General features: G+C 50.2%; 3 protein-coding genes across 4 annotated transcripts in view; 1 reads left to right on the plus strand and 2 right to left on the minus strand.

The window, feature by feature from the left end:
• The window catches only part of TAX1BP3 (Tax1 binding protein 3), a 4637-nt gene extending 4478 nt beyond the window's left edge, over positions 1-159 (minus strand). The window contains exon 1 of one of the 2 annotated variants that reach the window (XM_057371955.1): positions 80-159. In XM_057371955.1, coding sequence (XP_057227938.1) covers positions 80-118 — 39 coding nt within the window. In that variant the 5' untranslated portion in view covers positions 119-159. The other variant, XM_057371954.1, reaches the window with a different exon arrangement.
• A 70-nt stretch (positions 160-229) lies between these two features.
• EMC6 (ER membrane protein complex subunit 6) lies at positions 230-1061 on the plus strand. The gene is made up of 2 exons (XM_057371956.1): positions 230-402; positions 511-1061. The coding sequence occupies exon 2, from the start codon at positions 553-555 to the stop codon at positions 883-885; it is 333 nt and encodes a 110-aa protein (XP_057227939.1). The 5' UTR covers positions 230-402; positions 511-552; the 3' UTR covers positions 886-1061.
• A 1812-nt stretch (positions 1062-2873) lies between these two features.
• On the minus strand, positions 2874-11323 carry P2RX5 (purinergic receptor P2X 5). The gene is made up of 12 exons (XM_057371957.1): positions 11113-11323; positions 8933-9083; positions 8481-8552; positions 7419-7494; positions 6999-7095; positions 6557-6637; positions 5968-6106; positions 5226-5362; positions 4817-4910; positions 4272-4337; positions 3869-3951; positions 2874-3481 (listed from the first exon to the last, which is right to left on the minus strand). The coding sequence occupies exons 1-12, from the start codon at positions 11247-11249 to the stop codon at positions 3406-3408; spliced, it is 1209 nt and encodes a 402-aa protein (XP_057227940.1). The 5' UTR covers positions 11250-11323; the 3' UTR covers positions 2874-3405.
• Between the last annotated feature and the right edge of the window lie 4261 nt (positions 11324-15584).

Genomic DNA, 15584 nt, shown 5'->3' on the forward strand with positions numbered 1-15584 from the left:
CCCCTCCCGTCCCCGCTCACCACGATAGCAGTGACCGGCTGTCCCGGTACGAACGCCATGCCCTCCCATCCCCGCTCACCACGATAGCAGTCACCGGCTGTCCCGGTACAAACGCCATGTCCGCCCCGTCTCCGCCGCCGCCGCCCGAACAAAAGCGCCTGTCCCGGCCCCGCCCCCCGCTCCCCGCCAGCCAATCCGGAGCCGCCCCGCCCGCAGCGCCCCGCCCCCGCGGCCGCGTCCCGTCGGCCCCCGCGCCAAGATGGCGGTCGGGCGGTGCCGGTGGAGCGGCCGGGGCAGGCCGGGCCCGGCGGGCGGCCCGCGGTGACGGGCGGTGTGGGGCGTCCCTTGGCACGGTGCGAGGCCTGACGGAGCGGCGGGGCTGCGCGCCGCCGTGGATGAGAGGTATGGAGGAAGGGGAGAGCGGGCGGGAGGGGCCGCGGGGCCGCCCAGCTGTCCCGGCGGCCTGAGGGCGAGCGGGCGGGTGTACAGCGTGTGTTTGCCTCACCCCAGTGTCGGTGCGAGCGAGGAGGTGCCCGAGCCCGGCCGGGAGCCATGGCCGCCGTGGTGGCCAAGCGCGAAGGGCCGCAGTTCATCAGCGAGGCGGCGGTGCGGGGCAACGCGGCCATCCTGGACTATTGCCGCACCTCGGTGTCCGCCCTGTCCGGMGCCACGGCGGGGATCCTCGGCCTCACCGGCCTGCACGGCTTCATCTTCTACTTCCTGGCCTCCGTCCTCCTCTCCGTGCTGCTGGTGCTGAAAGCCGGGCGGCGGTGGAACAAGTACTTTAAATCGCGGAGGCCGCTGTTCACGGGGGGGCTCGTGGGAGGGCTCTTCACCTACGTCCTGTTCTGGACTTTCCTGTACGGAATGGTCCACGTGTACTGAGCAGCTCCGGGGCTAACGGAGCGGGAGGACTGTTGCCAAAAGTCACTACACAATAGGCCAGCTCACTTTCCAAACTGTTGTCCATGGCTCGTGTCGTTAATGCTGTTGGTAAATTATGTCCAAGTACGAATTAATCAGTAGCACTGTTCTAATTAAACTGAATGTGAAGCACCACATGGAGGCCTCCTGTATTTGTTTCCTTGTTAAGGGGTAATTTCTGTCCCTAAGAGCAGGCACTGTATGGGTTTGATTCATATAATCCCTTGCAGCATTTGTGTTTTGGATACRCATGACAGTTTGAATTCCCTCTGGATTTGCTGCCTTGTCCCTACACACAAATACTGATGGAGCATATGTAACACAGCACTCTGAAATAATTAAATAATTTAAAATAATCCACTGACACAAGAAAATGCTGTMATTAAGTGCATGTTCTATTCCACAATTGCTATCAGTAAATGACACTGTCACAGGTGCTTGTCACTGTCATCAGAAAAGTCACTTAAGAGGATAATTCCATCACCCACCATCCAAGTACTGCCTCTCATATAGCCCTGTTCCTGGAAACAGTGATTCATTGACTTGCTTACATCACTGAATCACCAAGAGAAGGTGGTGTGACCTGAAAAAGCACTGTACAGAACAGTCTCAGGGAGCATTGGCCCAAAGTGACACATTTTATTGCTGTGCATTAAACACAAGGGGAAAAAAAGTCAAACTCAAGAAACGAGCTCCTGAGAAGGAATCTGGTTATGTTTTATTAACAGCARGGGTTGTAGGAATTGTGTTACACAGTATGAAGAAAGGAAACATTCTGGGGAATCTGGGAGGCCTGAAGAYTTAGAGTCAGGAAATAGCTTTGGTCCTCTAACAAGAGGAAGTTTTGTCAAGTTAAAACAATGGTTTCAACAGAGCACAGTCAACTTTGCATGTAAGGATGAGCTGCTTGGTCACCAGGAATCGTGCCAGGCTTCCATGTCACATGGGGGTTTCACCATCTAGAAGTTACTCAACAAGAATTAAACTCTGAYACTCAAAAGCCTGGGCTGTTGGGGTGGTAACTCTTGTGCAGTTCCACACTTGGTGACTTGTGTCTGCCTAGAGGAGAGACTTGGGACACRGAGAGGAGGTTTTGGATCAGATGAGAGCACCAGAGGTACACAGTTTATTCTAAATTAACTCCACCGTTGAAYTCTATTTTCCAGCCACATTTCTGACTCAATACACAGATGCAAAGGGAGTGACCTAGACTGGGTGGGGTTTGCTATGGGTTCAGAGGTGAATTTTAACTTAGAATGAACCTGTACCTCAGAGTAACCACCTTGAAGAAGTTAAAGCAGAGGTGGGTGCAGCTGCCAGTGCCTTCTGTGCAGGCACTCGGTGGCAGCAGCTCCCTGAAGGCCACACTCAGGTGCTGCAGCAGGAGCCCTTTAAATCTTGGTATTTAAAGAGTGCACAGAAACATTTAATCTTCATCACTACAASTCCCAGTCAGTGGTGATGGGCACCATTTACATAACACAATATTCCATAAGCCCTTTTCTGACATGAGTGACATCCCYACATGCCATAAATGGACAAAATGGGCTGCAGGGGGACAGATTTCTCTATTGAGAAACAAAGAAGCACTTGTATTTCCTGGAAGTTCTGGTGTTGAAGTAACAGGCAGATGTCTCTTGAATTTTCCTGCTGTTGGTGATYTAGAGGAAGCTGGCAAAGCCTGTCCCTGCCAGAGTTGCCCTCTCTGGGTACTGTGAGAAACACAAGCATTGAGTGCCCCATCCAGATCTCCCCACCACGAGAAATCAGGAAGTGATGCAGGAAGGACAATCTTGAGCAAACAAAACCAGKCACTGAACAAAGGAGGCAGAACTTAAAACCCTGTTTAAAACTTAAATCCCTGTGCAGGTGCTTCCAGGGCCACGTTGCTTTTCAGTGCATTAACCCCCCACATCAGAGTGACTGTCCTCCCCTGCCACAGCCCCTTCCCCAGCTCCCTGAGCTGCTCCTATGCCACATTTCCCTGCACTTCCCGAGCAGAGCAGTCCTGCTGCTTCACACCTGATGTCACATCRCACAGGCAGGAGCTGGAAGTGGTGGCTGCTGAGGCAGCAGAGCAGGAGACAGGTTGGATTTCAGCTTCAGCCCTTGCCAAAGAGCCAATGGTGATTTCCATCACAGCTTTTTTTTCTGCACGTGGAAGCAAAGCACAGCCACAGGACGATGCTGGCTATTGGCATTAAGTACAGATAGATCTATCAGTGGATATAAAAACATTCATTTAGTGCCTTCTTTGTCCTTTTATAAAAATCCTTTTATAAATTCCGTAGTGATGACACACTCAGAATACCAGAGAAATCTCAGGGAAGAAGGGCAGTCTTTRTAGGAGGTTTCTTCCTCTGGGAATCCTGATAACAGTAGGCCYGATGTGGGGTATGTCCACCCCTCAGTGCTGGTGTGATTCCACACCCGTGTGGTTTTCCTGGAGCACGAATCCAGCTGGCAGAGCCACTGCTGTGCTCAGAGCCCATCGAGCTGGTCTGGGCTCTGATTCCCGTTCAGCGTAGGGCTCGACAGGGACTTCCTGGAACWGGACCTGGGGAAACAAGCACAGGGGACAGGATGAGCAGCTGGGTTTGTTTAAGGAAACAAAAATGTTCCCTGTCTCACCTTACCCCAAAGTCCCCTCCATACAGCAAAAGCTCCAGATCTCAGTTTTAYGAGCTGTCCCAGTTCCACCCTGGGTCATTAGGGACCAACAGCACAGGGCCATTGCCAGTCCAACCATGACACAGCACCTGCCTTTGCAGCAATGAATTACAGAGGGAGCCAATAATTTCACCAAAATCACTTTGAGGAATATATTTCCCTGGAATTGGCCTTGGTTTGCCAGTAACGGTGATTGTACTCCTGTATCTTCTCGTATTTCTATCACTCACCAACAATAAGCCAGAATTTTTCACACAAAGCCAAGCTCACTTACTTTACTTCCTCGTACTTTTTGCCTCGATAAAAGTTACTCTTCTTGATCAGATACAGCAGCACCAGGTCACAAAAGAAAGCTCCCTGCAAAGGGAAAGAAACAGAACCTTTGAAACAGAAGAGGAAGCGTTCTGATTTTATTAGCAATGAATATTAATTAAAGAATAACTCAGAGAAGCTGTATTTTCCTTCATTCTCCATGCATTTTCTGGGGTTTATGTATTATATACCCCCTGTGGGGATGTTTAGACTGCCAGGTACATTAACAAACACCTTTAAGACAGGACACAGACTGGCTGAGTAGTGAAGACTCTGCTGGAGAAAATTTAAAGACCCCCTCCCATTTTCATCCCATTTAGGGTCAGAGTCCCCTGGGGTTACTTTAAGACAAAACATTTACTTACAGCTCCCATGAGCGCCAGCCCCGAGCTGATATTGATAATGGTGGGAATGATGTTAAATTTCCCTGCCTGGAAGGAGAAAGGTCATGAAGTCATCAGTGAGAGAACAACCCACAAAACAAACGCAAGGGTGTGGTACTACCCAGGGGAGGCTGCTGCTGCCTRTGGCTGTGTTTTGTTCACAGACATAACCGTGGGGGATTTGCAGTGAACTGCTCTTGGAGGCTGAAGGTCTGTGTGTCTCAGATCTGTCTGTCCCTGGCTGCATTAATGAGCTTGCATCATCCCTGAATTAAGCTTCTTTTTTTTCTGCAGTGCTTATGCATGGAAAACAAGGAACCTGTGCTTCTGTTGGGCTTTCCATGAGCCTGGTTTTAGGTAGAAGAGGCTAGGTTGGTGTCCAACCCTCTTACACAGGGTTAGCTCCCCATGGGTGGGTGGGAAAAGCCCTTTCCTCCAACAAGCCAGAGAGGCTTTCCTCACCCCAGAGCTGCCTTCCCACTGAGTAATGTCCCCACCTTCTTTCTGTCGAGGCCCTGGGCCCTCACCTTGCCATTGACCATCACATCGAAGCGGATTCCGTACGCTTTAAAGAGCGTCCGGTAGTCGACCCCCTGAGCATCCCGGTAATACTTGGCAAACCTGCAATAAAGCAGTGCTGGGTTTAACTCCATCTGCCCCTCTGAATTCACACATCTCTTCAATCAGATCTATTTCCTTATCAAAACCAGCTTTAGAATTCACTCACCCCTTCAATCAGATCTATTTCCTTATCAAAACCAGCTTTAGCCCACCAGGAGCACTCTGTACCTCCCTCCCTGCTCTGCAGCAGTCTCTGCCTGGCTGGGGCAGTGCCTGGCACAGGCTGGTGCCACTCCACTGCCAASCTCCAGCACCTGCAAGTCCCAGCAGCCCAGCCCAGCTGTTGGAGTGCACTGTGCCCTSCTCTGTACCCACCTGAAGTTGTACCCAGAAGAGATGGACGTTTCTGCAGACTTGTTGTCCAGCCGGCTAAAAGAATAGTGAGGATTACATTCAGAAGGGGCTTTATCAAGATCACAGTTCCATTCAATCTGAATTCCTATCACACCACCCTTAAAAGAGAGAGACAGGGTGAGTTGTTTAAGCTTAGTTCAGTTAAAGTGTCTTCAAATCTGTCAAATCCTTGGGCAGGTTTTCCCCAGGGGTAGGAACAGCTGCACTTCTGTCACAGACAGGGGCCCACACTCCTGGCTGGGCTGAGTTCAGGTATGTGATATTAATCCCATCTTTACTCCCTTTTTTTACCATTTTTCCCTGTGAGATTTCTCATCCCAGGACTTTGGTTTCACTCATTTAAGTGGCTGTACCATGCTTCAGTGGAGAAGTCATGATCTTTTATCAAGATCATGATCAAAGTCATCATCTTTTATACAGGGGTGGAGTTCCAGAATTCTGAGTTTAAACCAACGCTGTAGTAATGCTGAAATTAAACAAATAATCCTTGCTGGGCAACCCTGAGTAGCACATGAGTGACCCAACCAGCTCTTTTAGAGGCTCTCTATTCCTTGGGGTCAGGATAAATGGCATCAGCTTGACTTTAAGCACCAGCACCTCTGCAGTGCAGCCTGGACAGGAGGCGGTTCCCTGGGCAGTGACTGTCCCCACATCCTCCCAGTGAGCAGCTGGGAAGACACACGAGCCCAAGGGACACTCCTACCTCCAAGGCCATTTCCTGGAAGTTGCCCCCAGCCCAGCGGACGATGTTCCCCAGCACAAAGATGGGGCAGTAGGGGTGCTCCTGGCTGWACCGACACGTCTTCAGGTAGGACTCATTGTCAGTTGCCAGCACGTTCATCCTGCATGTAGGAAACAGGGAAATCCACCTTGTCTCCCTCTTCCCTTGCCTCCACCAGGACTACAGGGACAAGGCTTTCCCAACACCCTCTGTGCAAGCAGCCTTGTCACCCTGCAAGTGGCTCTGGGGAAAGCAGTCTCCCCCCAAAATGACTTGCAGGTCAACAAGGACTTGGCCAGCTGAATCTGGGCTCACAAGGAGCCAGACTGCTCCAGGGCCACCTGGTTTTCTCAAGGAATAACAACAGGATGCTAGAAATGCCTATCTGAACATGGGAGAACACCACAACATTCACCTTTCTACACTGYTTTAGTTTGTTCATATTGCAGCAGCAAAGACAAACAAATCTTTTTAAATCTGCATTTTTCCCAGCCTTGTCCAGGCATTTCATTTTTCTGGAAGAGAGGGAATATCTGTTGAGCAGGAGCAGCTCAGGAACCTGTGCACTTACTTGGAGAACTTAAACTTGGGGAAGCGAATGGAGTTCTTGATGTAAACAGTGAAGTTCTCTGCGCTGCCCAGAAGTGGTTTCCTGGAACAGAAAGGTTTGTCCTCTGTCTTACATCTGTCCCTTGCCCACCGTGCTAAACCTTGAATTGCCATTGAGAACCAGCTTCATCCAAAAAGGTTGGATGACACCAGGTGAGCCGTGCCACTCCCCCACAGTGCCAGTGAGGGGTTGGTGAGGAACGTGCAGGTCCAGGGGACACCCCAAGAGCTGGAAACAGCCAGGGAGAGAAGCAGAGGGAGCAGAGGACCAGTCCTGCCAGGGGAGACCTTGAACAGCCAACATTCGAGCGAGCACCCAAGCAGAGGGGACACAGGAACTGCCCTGAGTGACACACAAGTGACACAGAAGCCAAGCAACTCAAGCTTGGAAACAGGACACGTACTTGGGCTTGGATCTTTTCTCCACTGGGCACCAGGCCAGTATCTCACAAGTCCCTCTGGTGCTGTCCCTGTCTTTCAAACAGCGGCCAGTCTTAACCCCTGCGAGCAGACATCACAGAAAAGGTCACACCAAGCAGCCACCTCCTCCCCTTGCCCACAGGCCAGATGAAAATAGAGCATTTTCCCTCCTCCCTGCTGTGAAAGGGCCTCTCAGCCGGAACAAACACCCTCTTGTTGTGTCTGAGCAGCCCGGGGTGCCCCGGCCCAGCCACCGCAGAGCTGCAAGCACGGCAAAGATCTTAATAAAAGAGAGAAAAGAAGGAAAGAAAGGCCTTGGTGCTGTCTGTAATGAGAACTCAGGGGGTGTCACCAGGYTGAGGGCTCCGAGGGACACCGGGCACACACAGGGACCCTTCCCTTACCATTGCCAGCCACCACTGCTGCCCCTTCCACRCAGTCCGTGTCCTTGTCACACAGGGCATCGGGAATGCTGGTGCTCTGCAGATGGGAAAAGGACCCAGATGAGAGTGGGACAGGACACCTGAGTCAGGGGGGTGACAAAGTGCTGCTGACACAGGAAGAATTCTCTGCAGGAGCACTCAAACCATGCAGCTGAACACAAACCATGCAGCTGAACTCAAACCACTCCGCTGAAGTGGTGATTTAGGGTCATGCAAACATCCATCACCACCAGGARCACCAGGGCTCAGCCACACCATCCTGGTTTTGGGTTCTGCTTGCTCTGGAGAGGGAGAATCAAAAAAACCCAGCATTGCTACTCACAAAAACCAGGCAGGAGGCCACTTTGCTCTAAGATAACCCTGCATTGGATCTAAGCCACAAAGTTCTCTGGCCCAAAGCTGCCCCTTGTCCTGGCTGCACGGTCACCAGAGGACAGCAGTGTCCTGACTGACCATCCAGCCATGCTCCTGATCTGTAACATGGAAAATCCATGGACACAGCACTCCCTGCAGAGCCAGAGACCTCCTTCCCCAGGCTCCAGCCCATTCCAAGCATTTTCACAGAGGATATTCCACGTGGCACTAAAACCCCGTGGCTCTGGCCCTCAGGGCATGTTCTGGGAGGTGCTGAGCTCCATCCCGTGTGCCCGCAAGGTAACAAGAGCCTGTTCAGCACTTCCCAGGAYGGGGCTCCTAAAAAGTCTCCCCTACCCATAACTACCCTGAGCCACCTCAAAGCTGTTTTTCCATGGCCTTTTGTGACCCTGCCTGGTCTCATCCCCAGCTGGGCAGAAATCCAACACCCCCTAAAGTCAGGAAGGCTCTACGTGATCAGTGCCTCTGGAAATTCAGACAGCTGAGCCTCCCAGGTTTACAGTAATTTCCCAACWGAGATATTACACTAGAGGAAAAAAACACTTGTCTTCCATCCTTCCTTTATTTGTTGCTCCAGAAGTGTCCTCTGTCAGTTCTTACCCCCAGTTTTGCAGGGGCCTGGGGGTCAAGGGGCTCAGTTCTTCCTACCTCAGGACACGTGTCCTGTCTCTGGTTTGGGGTCACGATCAGATTTGTCATGACAAAGAAGACGCTTTCACCCTGCAATAAACAAAGAGTTAGAAAACATGGTTTACTTCTAAATTAACTTTTGCTTGTAATGAGGGGGATGCAGAAGAGAATAATCTCCCTCTCTCCAAGGCATTTCAGGCCTTTCAGATGACCCAACATCACCCTTTGTGTGGGAATTTGTTTGGCTGAGGTYCCTCAGGCTGTGGGTGCTCACACAACCCTGAGAGCCAGCCCACGGACCTGGCGGGAGGCAGAGCACCCCCAGCATCCCAAATAAAAAAAACTCACAACAGAAAACCCCTTCCAGCATGACTTTCTTGTAGCCCAACTCCTGCTAATTCCCAGGGAACACCYGGAGASATCAATCCAGCACCCACATGGRCAGGRACAGAGCAGGGGGTGATGCCAACCTGGGGAGGGATGACATAGTCTGCCACATCCCACAGCCTCTCCCCCAGCTCCGAGGTGTTGGTGAAGGCCACCCCTTTCAGCTTGGTGATGACAGAGCTCTGGAGAGAMGTGTCTGTGTCCTGGTAGCCTTTCTTGACCACAAACACCCACCTGTGTGAACACAGCAGCGTTAGGGGTGGTCAGGGAGTGAGGCAGACAGAGAAATTCACACCAAGGTCAGATCAAAACACTCCATTGATTCCAAACCCTCTGCAACTTCTGCCTCTAATAAAGAATAAACCCTTGGACACAAGCTGTGCTCGTCCACAGTGGGGAAAATGTGTCATAACAGGTTRTGAGGTAAAAAACCAAAGCCTCACACCTCCCTCAGTGCTACACTCAACAACCTCAAAAAAAAGGAAGGAAGAGCAGGGCTGTGTCTTTCTCAAATGAAAAATGATACAAACTTTTCAGGTTGCAGGGAAAGTGGGGTTGGTTCCACAAGCACAGAACTCTCATTTTAGCACCCAGCTTTGGGGCTGCCAGTCAACAACAGCCCAGGGCTGGGGAGAGACAACCTCAGCTGAGCATCCCTTACAGGAACCTGCAGGGAATGTTCTCAGCTGGATCCAGGGTCTGTTGGAACCCCTGTGATGGGAACAGCCTGACCTCAGCACGCTTGGGAGAGCTGCTGCTGCCTTGCTGAGCAGTCCATGGAAAGGCTTTGTTTGCTTCTCCCCCCTGGAAGCAGCAGGAGCTCCATTTCCCTGGGTGAAAACCTCTGGCTCAAATGAAATGCTTCCAGCTTGCTAAAATCACCTGGCAGGACAATAAATCACCCTGGAAGGAGSTGAGGGTGCTGGGACAGGCTGGGACAGGGGCAGAGGCTGTCCCTGGGGCACAGCTCCTTTCTGTAGGGTGGAGGGATGGCAGCACTGGCAGCTTTTCCCTCACTGCCACATGTGACACACCTGCACATCTATATTCCCCACCCTGGGAAGTTCCCTACTTTCCTATTTTCCGGAGAACATTGATTTCATCTCCCAGAACGAAAGCAAACCTCTGCAGTGAATCACTGAAGGAATGGCAGCTGCATCCACAGAATAACTCAGAGGAGWTTGGTGATCCCGACCCCAACACATTCCTGTGAGCCCCAGGCACAAAGGAATCACTGCAGGGACCAGCAGTGACCGTGCCAAGGGTTTGCAGGAGGTAACAGATGCCAAATGAGGAAAATATCTACTCCCTGTCCCCCCTAGACGTGTCCTCAGTGATGTTACCCACAGAGTTCCTCCTCCTGCAGCCAGCMCATGCCAGGCTGTGAGGTTTTGCTGCTGCTTTGCTCCCTGGAGCAGCTCTGGGACTGCACTGCTTGCTATAAATACACCCAGCACCGAAAAGTGACTCTGCTATATTTAATCAGTGCAACCACGAGGCGTGAGGAAGGTGAAGGGACCCAGAAGCACAGACAGTGAGGGAACAGCCGTAGGTATCCCGTTCTGAAAAGCCTCAGAAACTCGGGAAGCAGCGGCACAGGCTGGATAATCCCCGGTGTGAGCCTGCAGGGACAATCCCTGTGCCCATCACACACCAGTATGACCAGTCTCCCGGCAGARAGGCAGAACTGGGGCCTTTCCAGAGCCAACCCTCCCTCTCCAAAATGAATGCAAGGCAGCCAACATTCCCGCTGCCTCAGCCCCCACAGTCCTGGCTGCTGCAACCCACTCAGCTAAAAAATCTCCCCTTTTCTCCTTGCTCCCCTCCCATTTATCCCTGAGCAGTTCATGGTGCTGTGCAGAAAACCCATGTGTGCCCCAAGGCTCAGCACCATGGCWGTAAATGCTCCTTGTTCCCCGTGAGTCAGGTGTAAAGGTTTGGCACCATTCCCACAGAATATAGAAATAAAATCATAAATAATGCAGCACAAAGCCATGGGGCTATTTTTAATCCGACCTTAATCTGAAAGGCAGAGCTGGATCTAGTGATTGCTAGCAGGTGAAAAATCAGATATCATCTATCAGGCATGACAAAATGCAGCTTTATAAACCTGCCTAATTATCTGCATTAAAATCGCRAGGCACAGCAGGCTGTCACTGCGTGCAGAATACCCTAATTCATCTTAATCACAGCAAAATTCATCCTTATCACAGAAAAACTCATCTTTATCCCTGCAAAAGCTGAAGCAGAGGGCGATTCTTACCCCACCAGGTAAGCCAGGATGGAGAGCTGCACCACTCGGTAGAGGATCCCGACCTTCTTGTTCTTTGCAATGACGTATTTCTCCGTTTTATAGTCGAAAAGAGACAGAAACAAAGCCTTCCAAGCCACCTGCCCCATGCTCCCGGCTGGCTCGGTGGCTGGAGCAGGCACAGCTCGCAGCACCCACACGTGCAATGCATGGAAACCCGACACACCAGCCCCGATCTCCTCCTCCTCCTCCTCCTCCTCCTCCTCCTCCTCCCTCAGCTGCTCAGTGAAAACTCAGCAGCTGCACTGAGGCAGATCCTTCCTGAGCTGCTTTCCAGCTGATTCATCCCTCGGGAAAATCCCTCTCCCCTCCCTCAGTTTTGCCCCCTGGTTTTGTTCTCAGCTCCCCGAAATGTTTTGAATGAAATATTTCGGTGATCACAGAATTGGCTGAGCTGGAAGGGACACACAAGAATCATCCAGCCCAACTCTTAGCCCTGCACAGACACCCCGAAAATCCCACCCTGGTATTGTTGTCCAAACATTCCTGGAGCTCTGTCAGGCTGTGAGCAGTCCCTGGGGAGCCTGGTCAGTGCTCAGCACCTTTCCCTGAAATCCAAGCTAAACCTCCCCTGACACAGCTCCAGCCATTCCCTCGGGTCCTGTCCCTGGTCACCAGAGAGAAGAGCTCAGTGCAGCACCCATAGCTAAAATCTCTCACCATTTCCTAATGATTAAAGCTTTTCTTCAGCTTTTACAGGATGACAAAGCACCAGGTTATTAAATTTTTGATTTCTTAAACATTTGCGTGAGCAATGAGAACCWGGGCCATCGGCAGTCACCCAAAATACCTGTCTGACTTCCACACCTCCCCACCAAAACCCAGATTAGGAGACTCATKAATAAATTCTGCATCTGCTTGTGGACCAATCAATGATTTCCAGGAACTGGACCTGAGGAAACCAGCACAGGGGACAGGATGAGCAGCCTGGGTTTGTTTCAGGCAGCAATGGGGACAAGAAGCTCCCAGCCAGCCCTGTCTCACCTTACCCCAAAGACCCCTCCACACAGCAAAAGCTCCAGATCTCAGTTTCAAGAGGCTCTTGGAGCTGTCCCAGTTCCACCTTTGGTCATTAGGGACCAACAGCACAGGGCCACTGCCAGCCCAACCATGACAAAGCAGCTGCCTTTGCTCCCCAGCTCACTGCAGCAATGAATTAGAGTGAGCCAGTAATGGATAAACTCATTTAAAAKAATATAATTTCCTGTAATTTACCTTTGTTTGTCATTAACAGTTACTGGGCTCCTGTATCTCCTTTTATTTCTATCAGCCAGAACAACGAAGCCACTGCCCTGCACAACTCCCTTCCCTGGGAAAATAATTCTCACAATTTCAGGCTTTCATGAGAATTTTATCCATCATCCTCCTTAAATTCCACACCGAATTTAAACAAATGGAGCTGGTTTTTAATGAAGTTGCTCCAAATCACAGGAGAATCACAAAATCAGCATCATAAGGAACAGAACACTCATTTTGTGCCTCGCCCCAGAGCCATCCCTCTGCAAAGGGAAAGAAACCTTTCTCTGGAACCTGCAAAAGTAGAACACAAACCTGCCTGTGGCCTGTCTGCCCTGAGCCTTTGTAATTACTTTCCAGGCCAATTAATCTGAGAAAGGATTTACACAGGTTAAAAAAAAATTAAAAAAAATAAAAAAGAGACAAGTTCCTTAGAGCGAGAAGTGTTCTGCTCTAGGTGTGACCTGAAAATGCAAACCACATTTGACCACTGAAATAAAAACACAACGAGAATGTAAAAATGGTACTTTATTGGGGTTTTGTAGGCATCACAGGTGCAATGGCCGTTTTGGAATAAAAAGTGCCTCAGAATGTTTGAATGCTGCTCAGCACAAGCTGAATTTTTGCTGACAACACTGTTGCTGCAAAAATTTAGCTTGTACTGAGCTGCAAAACCAACTTAGCTGGTACTCTGTTGCATGCTCTTACAGATATTGTTTTTATCACCTGGTTTTCACAACTCTGGGGTTTTTTTCTTGCCTCAAAATCAGGTCCGCTGCTGTGTTTTTCAAAATATCTGTGGGTGCTCAAAGGAAAGCGATTTCATTCACAGCAGGGGAGTAAATAACCCACCAAAGATTAGTTGTCATCACTTAAAGATTAAAATAATGTAGTGTCTCTTAGTCCTTCTCACGGGACTGAGGAAAGGTATTTTCCTTTTTCAGTTCAACACTTTGAATTTGCCATGGAAAAAAATCCCAGATTCTGCTCCATTCCCACGAGGGCTGTTTGCTCAGTCTGGAAATTCTCCCAGGGAKGATTTCTCCTCCAGGACTGAAACTCCTCCTTTCTTTTTTTTTCCCCCCCAATTCCTGCCATGTCACCCCTGTACTGAATTCCTCACAATGCTGACAGTAATTGCCTTTYCACACTCACAGGATTCACATCCAGACTTCTCCTCATCTACTTTTCCTCCACCTGTCACTGTTAAGCTACCCCGGAGCTGTTCTCAACCTGGAAATGTCACCTTGAAGAGCTGTGAAAATTCAACTTTCACCCCCTGCCCTGATCCGGGGCCATTTGAAACTCAGCCAGGCCACATCTGACGCTGTGRAATGGAAAGATTTCCGGATCAGCTCAATGATATCTTTAAATTACACCCAAACAGAACCCGTGCTTTCCAGGGCAGCAGTGATTCACCGCTCAAATGCCCGATTTAGCCACTTGTCCTGGTCATTTCCAGCACCAAATTATCCCCCYGGGCACAGATTTATCACCGTAATCCCCACCCCGTGGCTCCCAAAGGTTGTCTCAGAAATGCTGAGCCATTTCTGCAAATGTCTGAGTGATGCAGATCCATCATCTCTCCCAAACAGGCGCCAGAGCTGCTGCTGAAATAGCGGAGAYGGGAGGGAGTAAACAGGAGATTTGGCAAGGAAATGATCCCAGAAAGGCAGGGGTCAGCTCTGTCAGAAGTTTCTGGTCACACTGTCATGAGTTGACATCTACAAAAACACAAGGTGAAGAGGGGAACGAGTTGAGAGAGGAAGTTGCYCTKAAACYGCAGCTCRTGCACATAAAAACACGTGGAAATCWGACTGAAGGTGATGGGTTTGGATGTAAGAACAAAGAAATTTTGCAGCCCATGGTGAAAAATGCTTTCTTGTAATCCTGGCTGGGTAAATCAGCCTCTTTTTACCCTCCAGAATGGCTGCACACATAGAAAGGGAAATTGTGGGAAGAGTCTTTCTGTCACTGTCCACAGGAGCTGTCTGTAGGAAGGGAATGGAAATGGAGAGTGCTGAAATTGCAGGATATATTCTGTCTTCCATTCCAGGAGAGCCATTTGCAGCCTCTGACTGTGGTCCCTCTTCCTCCCAAACCCTGAATCTCCAATACAGAGGGCAGGAGTGCTGTTATTATCGGCTGCAACATTGATCCACTCCTCTCCCCTTATCCAAGAAGGGAAAGTGCTTAAGGAAGAGGAGCGGAGAGGAAGGAAAAATGGTGCACATTTAATGAAACCAACCCATCRTGCCCTGTTCTGGGAGAGAGCTGGCACTGAATCAGGTAAGAAATGAATAAAAGTGCACATAAAGCACTGCTGAGAGACTGAGTGCAAGGGYAGCTGGACCAGCAGTGCTGTGTTGAAAGGATTTCACCTTCTAAACTCAGATGATAAAAGCATCACTGGGAAATAAGAGAAGAACGCTGAACCAAAGCCTGAAGGGGTTTAATAAAATGTGTTTTCACATTAACCACTGATTTAAAGGTGAAACCTTGCTCTTGAATACACCCAACAGATCAGYATTTATTTCTCTGATTACACAAAGACATTAAATTGGTCCTGGCTGGATACCTCTGCCAGATCTCACCTCGCTGCAAGTGCTGAGGACAAACCTTCATCCCCTTCATCCACCTTCCTCATCTAAGCAGCTAAAAAGTTTCAAATGAAGCCTCCACCCTTTCCTCCCTGGAATTACCAGCTGCTAACTCCTTCCAGCCACAGGAGAACACAAATGCTGCTCAGACTTGACTCCAAGAGGAAAAATCATCTTGAGCAGCCCCCTCACCTGGCACCTGAGCTCATTTTACTTGCTGATGCTCTAAACCAGTGTGACCCTGGTGCTCTAACTGGTACGAGGCTGATGTGCCCCAGCTGTGCTGCACAGACCAACTGGAGCCAGCTCAGCCAGGCTGGGCATGGGGGAGCCAAGGAAATCAGTCTGTGGCACTGCAGCATCACTCAGCTCCTTCCCCYCGCTGTAATGAGGGACAGGAAATGTCTCTTTAGAGCTGCAATTCAATTACAGTCCAAATAAAGCTGCCCCAACAGACCCTGGAGCCCAGCAAAGCATTCCATGGCTCCTCTCTGATGCCCTCATGTCAGTGCCCTGAATTTAATAATGAAGAATTACTGATGCCYTCCTCCTGATGAGCTGAGATCACTTTCTCCTGCAAACCCCCAG

Source organism: Malurus melanocephalus, unplaced genomic scaffold, assembly GCF_030028575.1.
Source record: "Malurus melanocephalus ecotype Western Australia unplaced genomic scaffold, MMel_1.1 scaffold_162, whole genome shotgun sequence".
Classification (NCBI taxonomy): Eukaryota; Metazoa; Chordata; class Aves; order Passeriformes; family Maluridae; genus Malurus; species Malurus melanocephalus.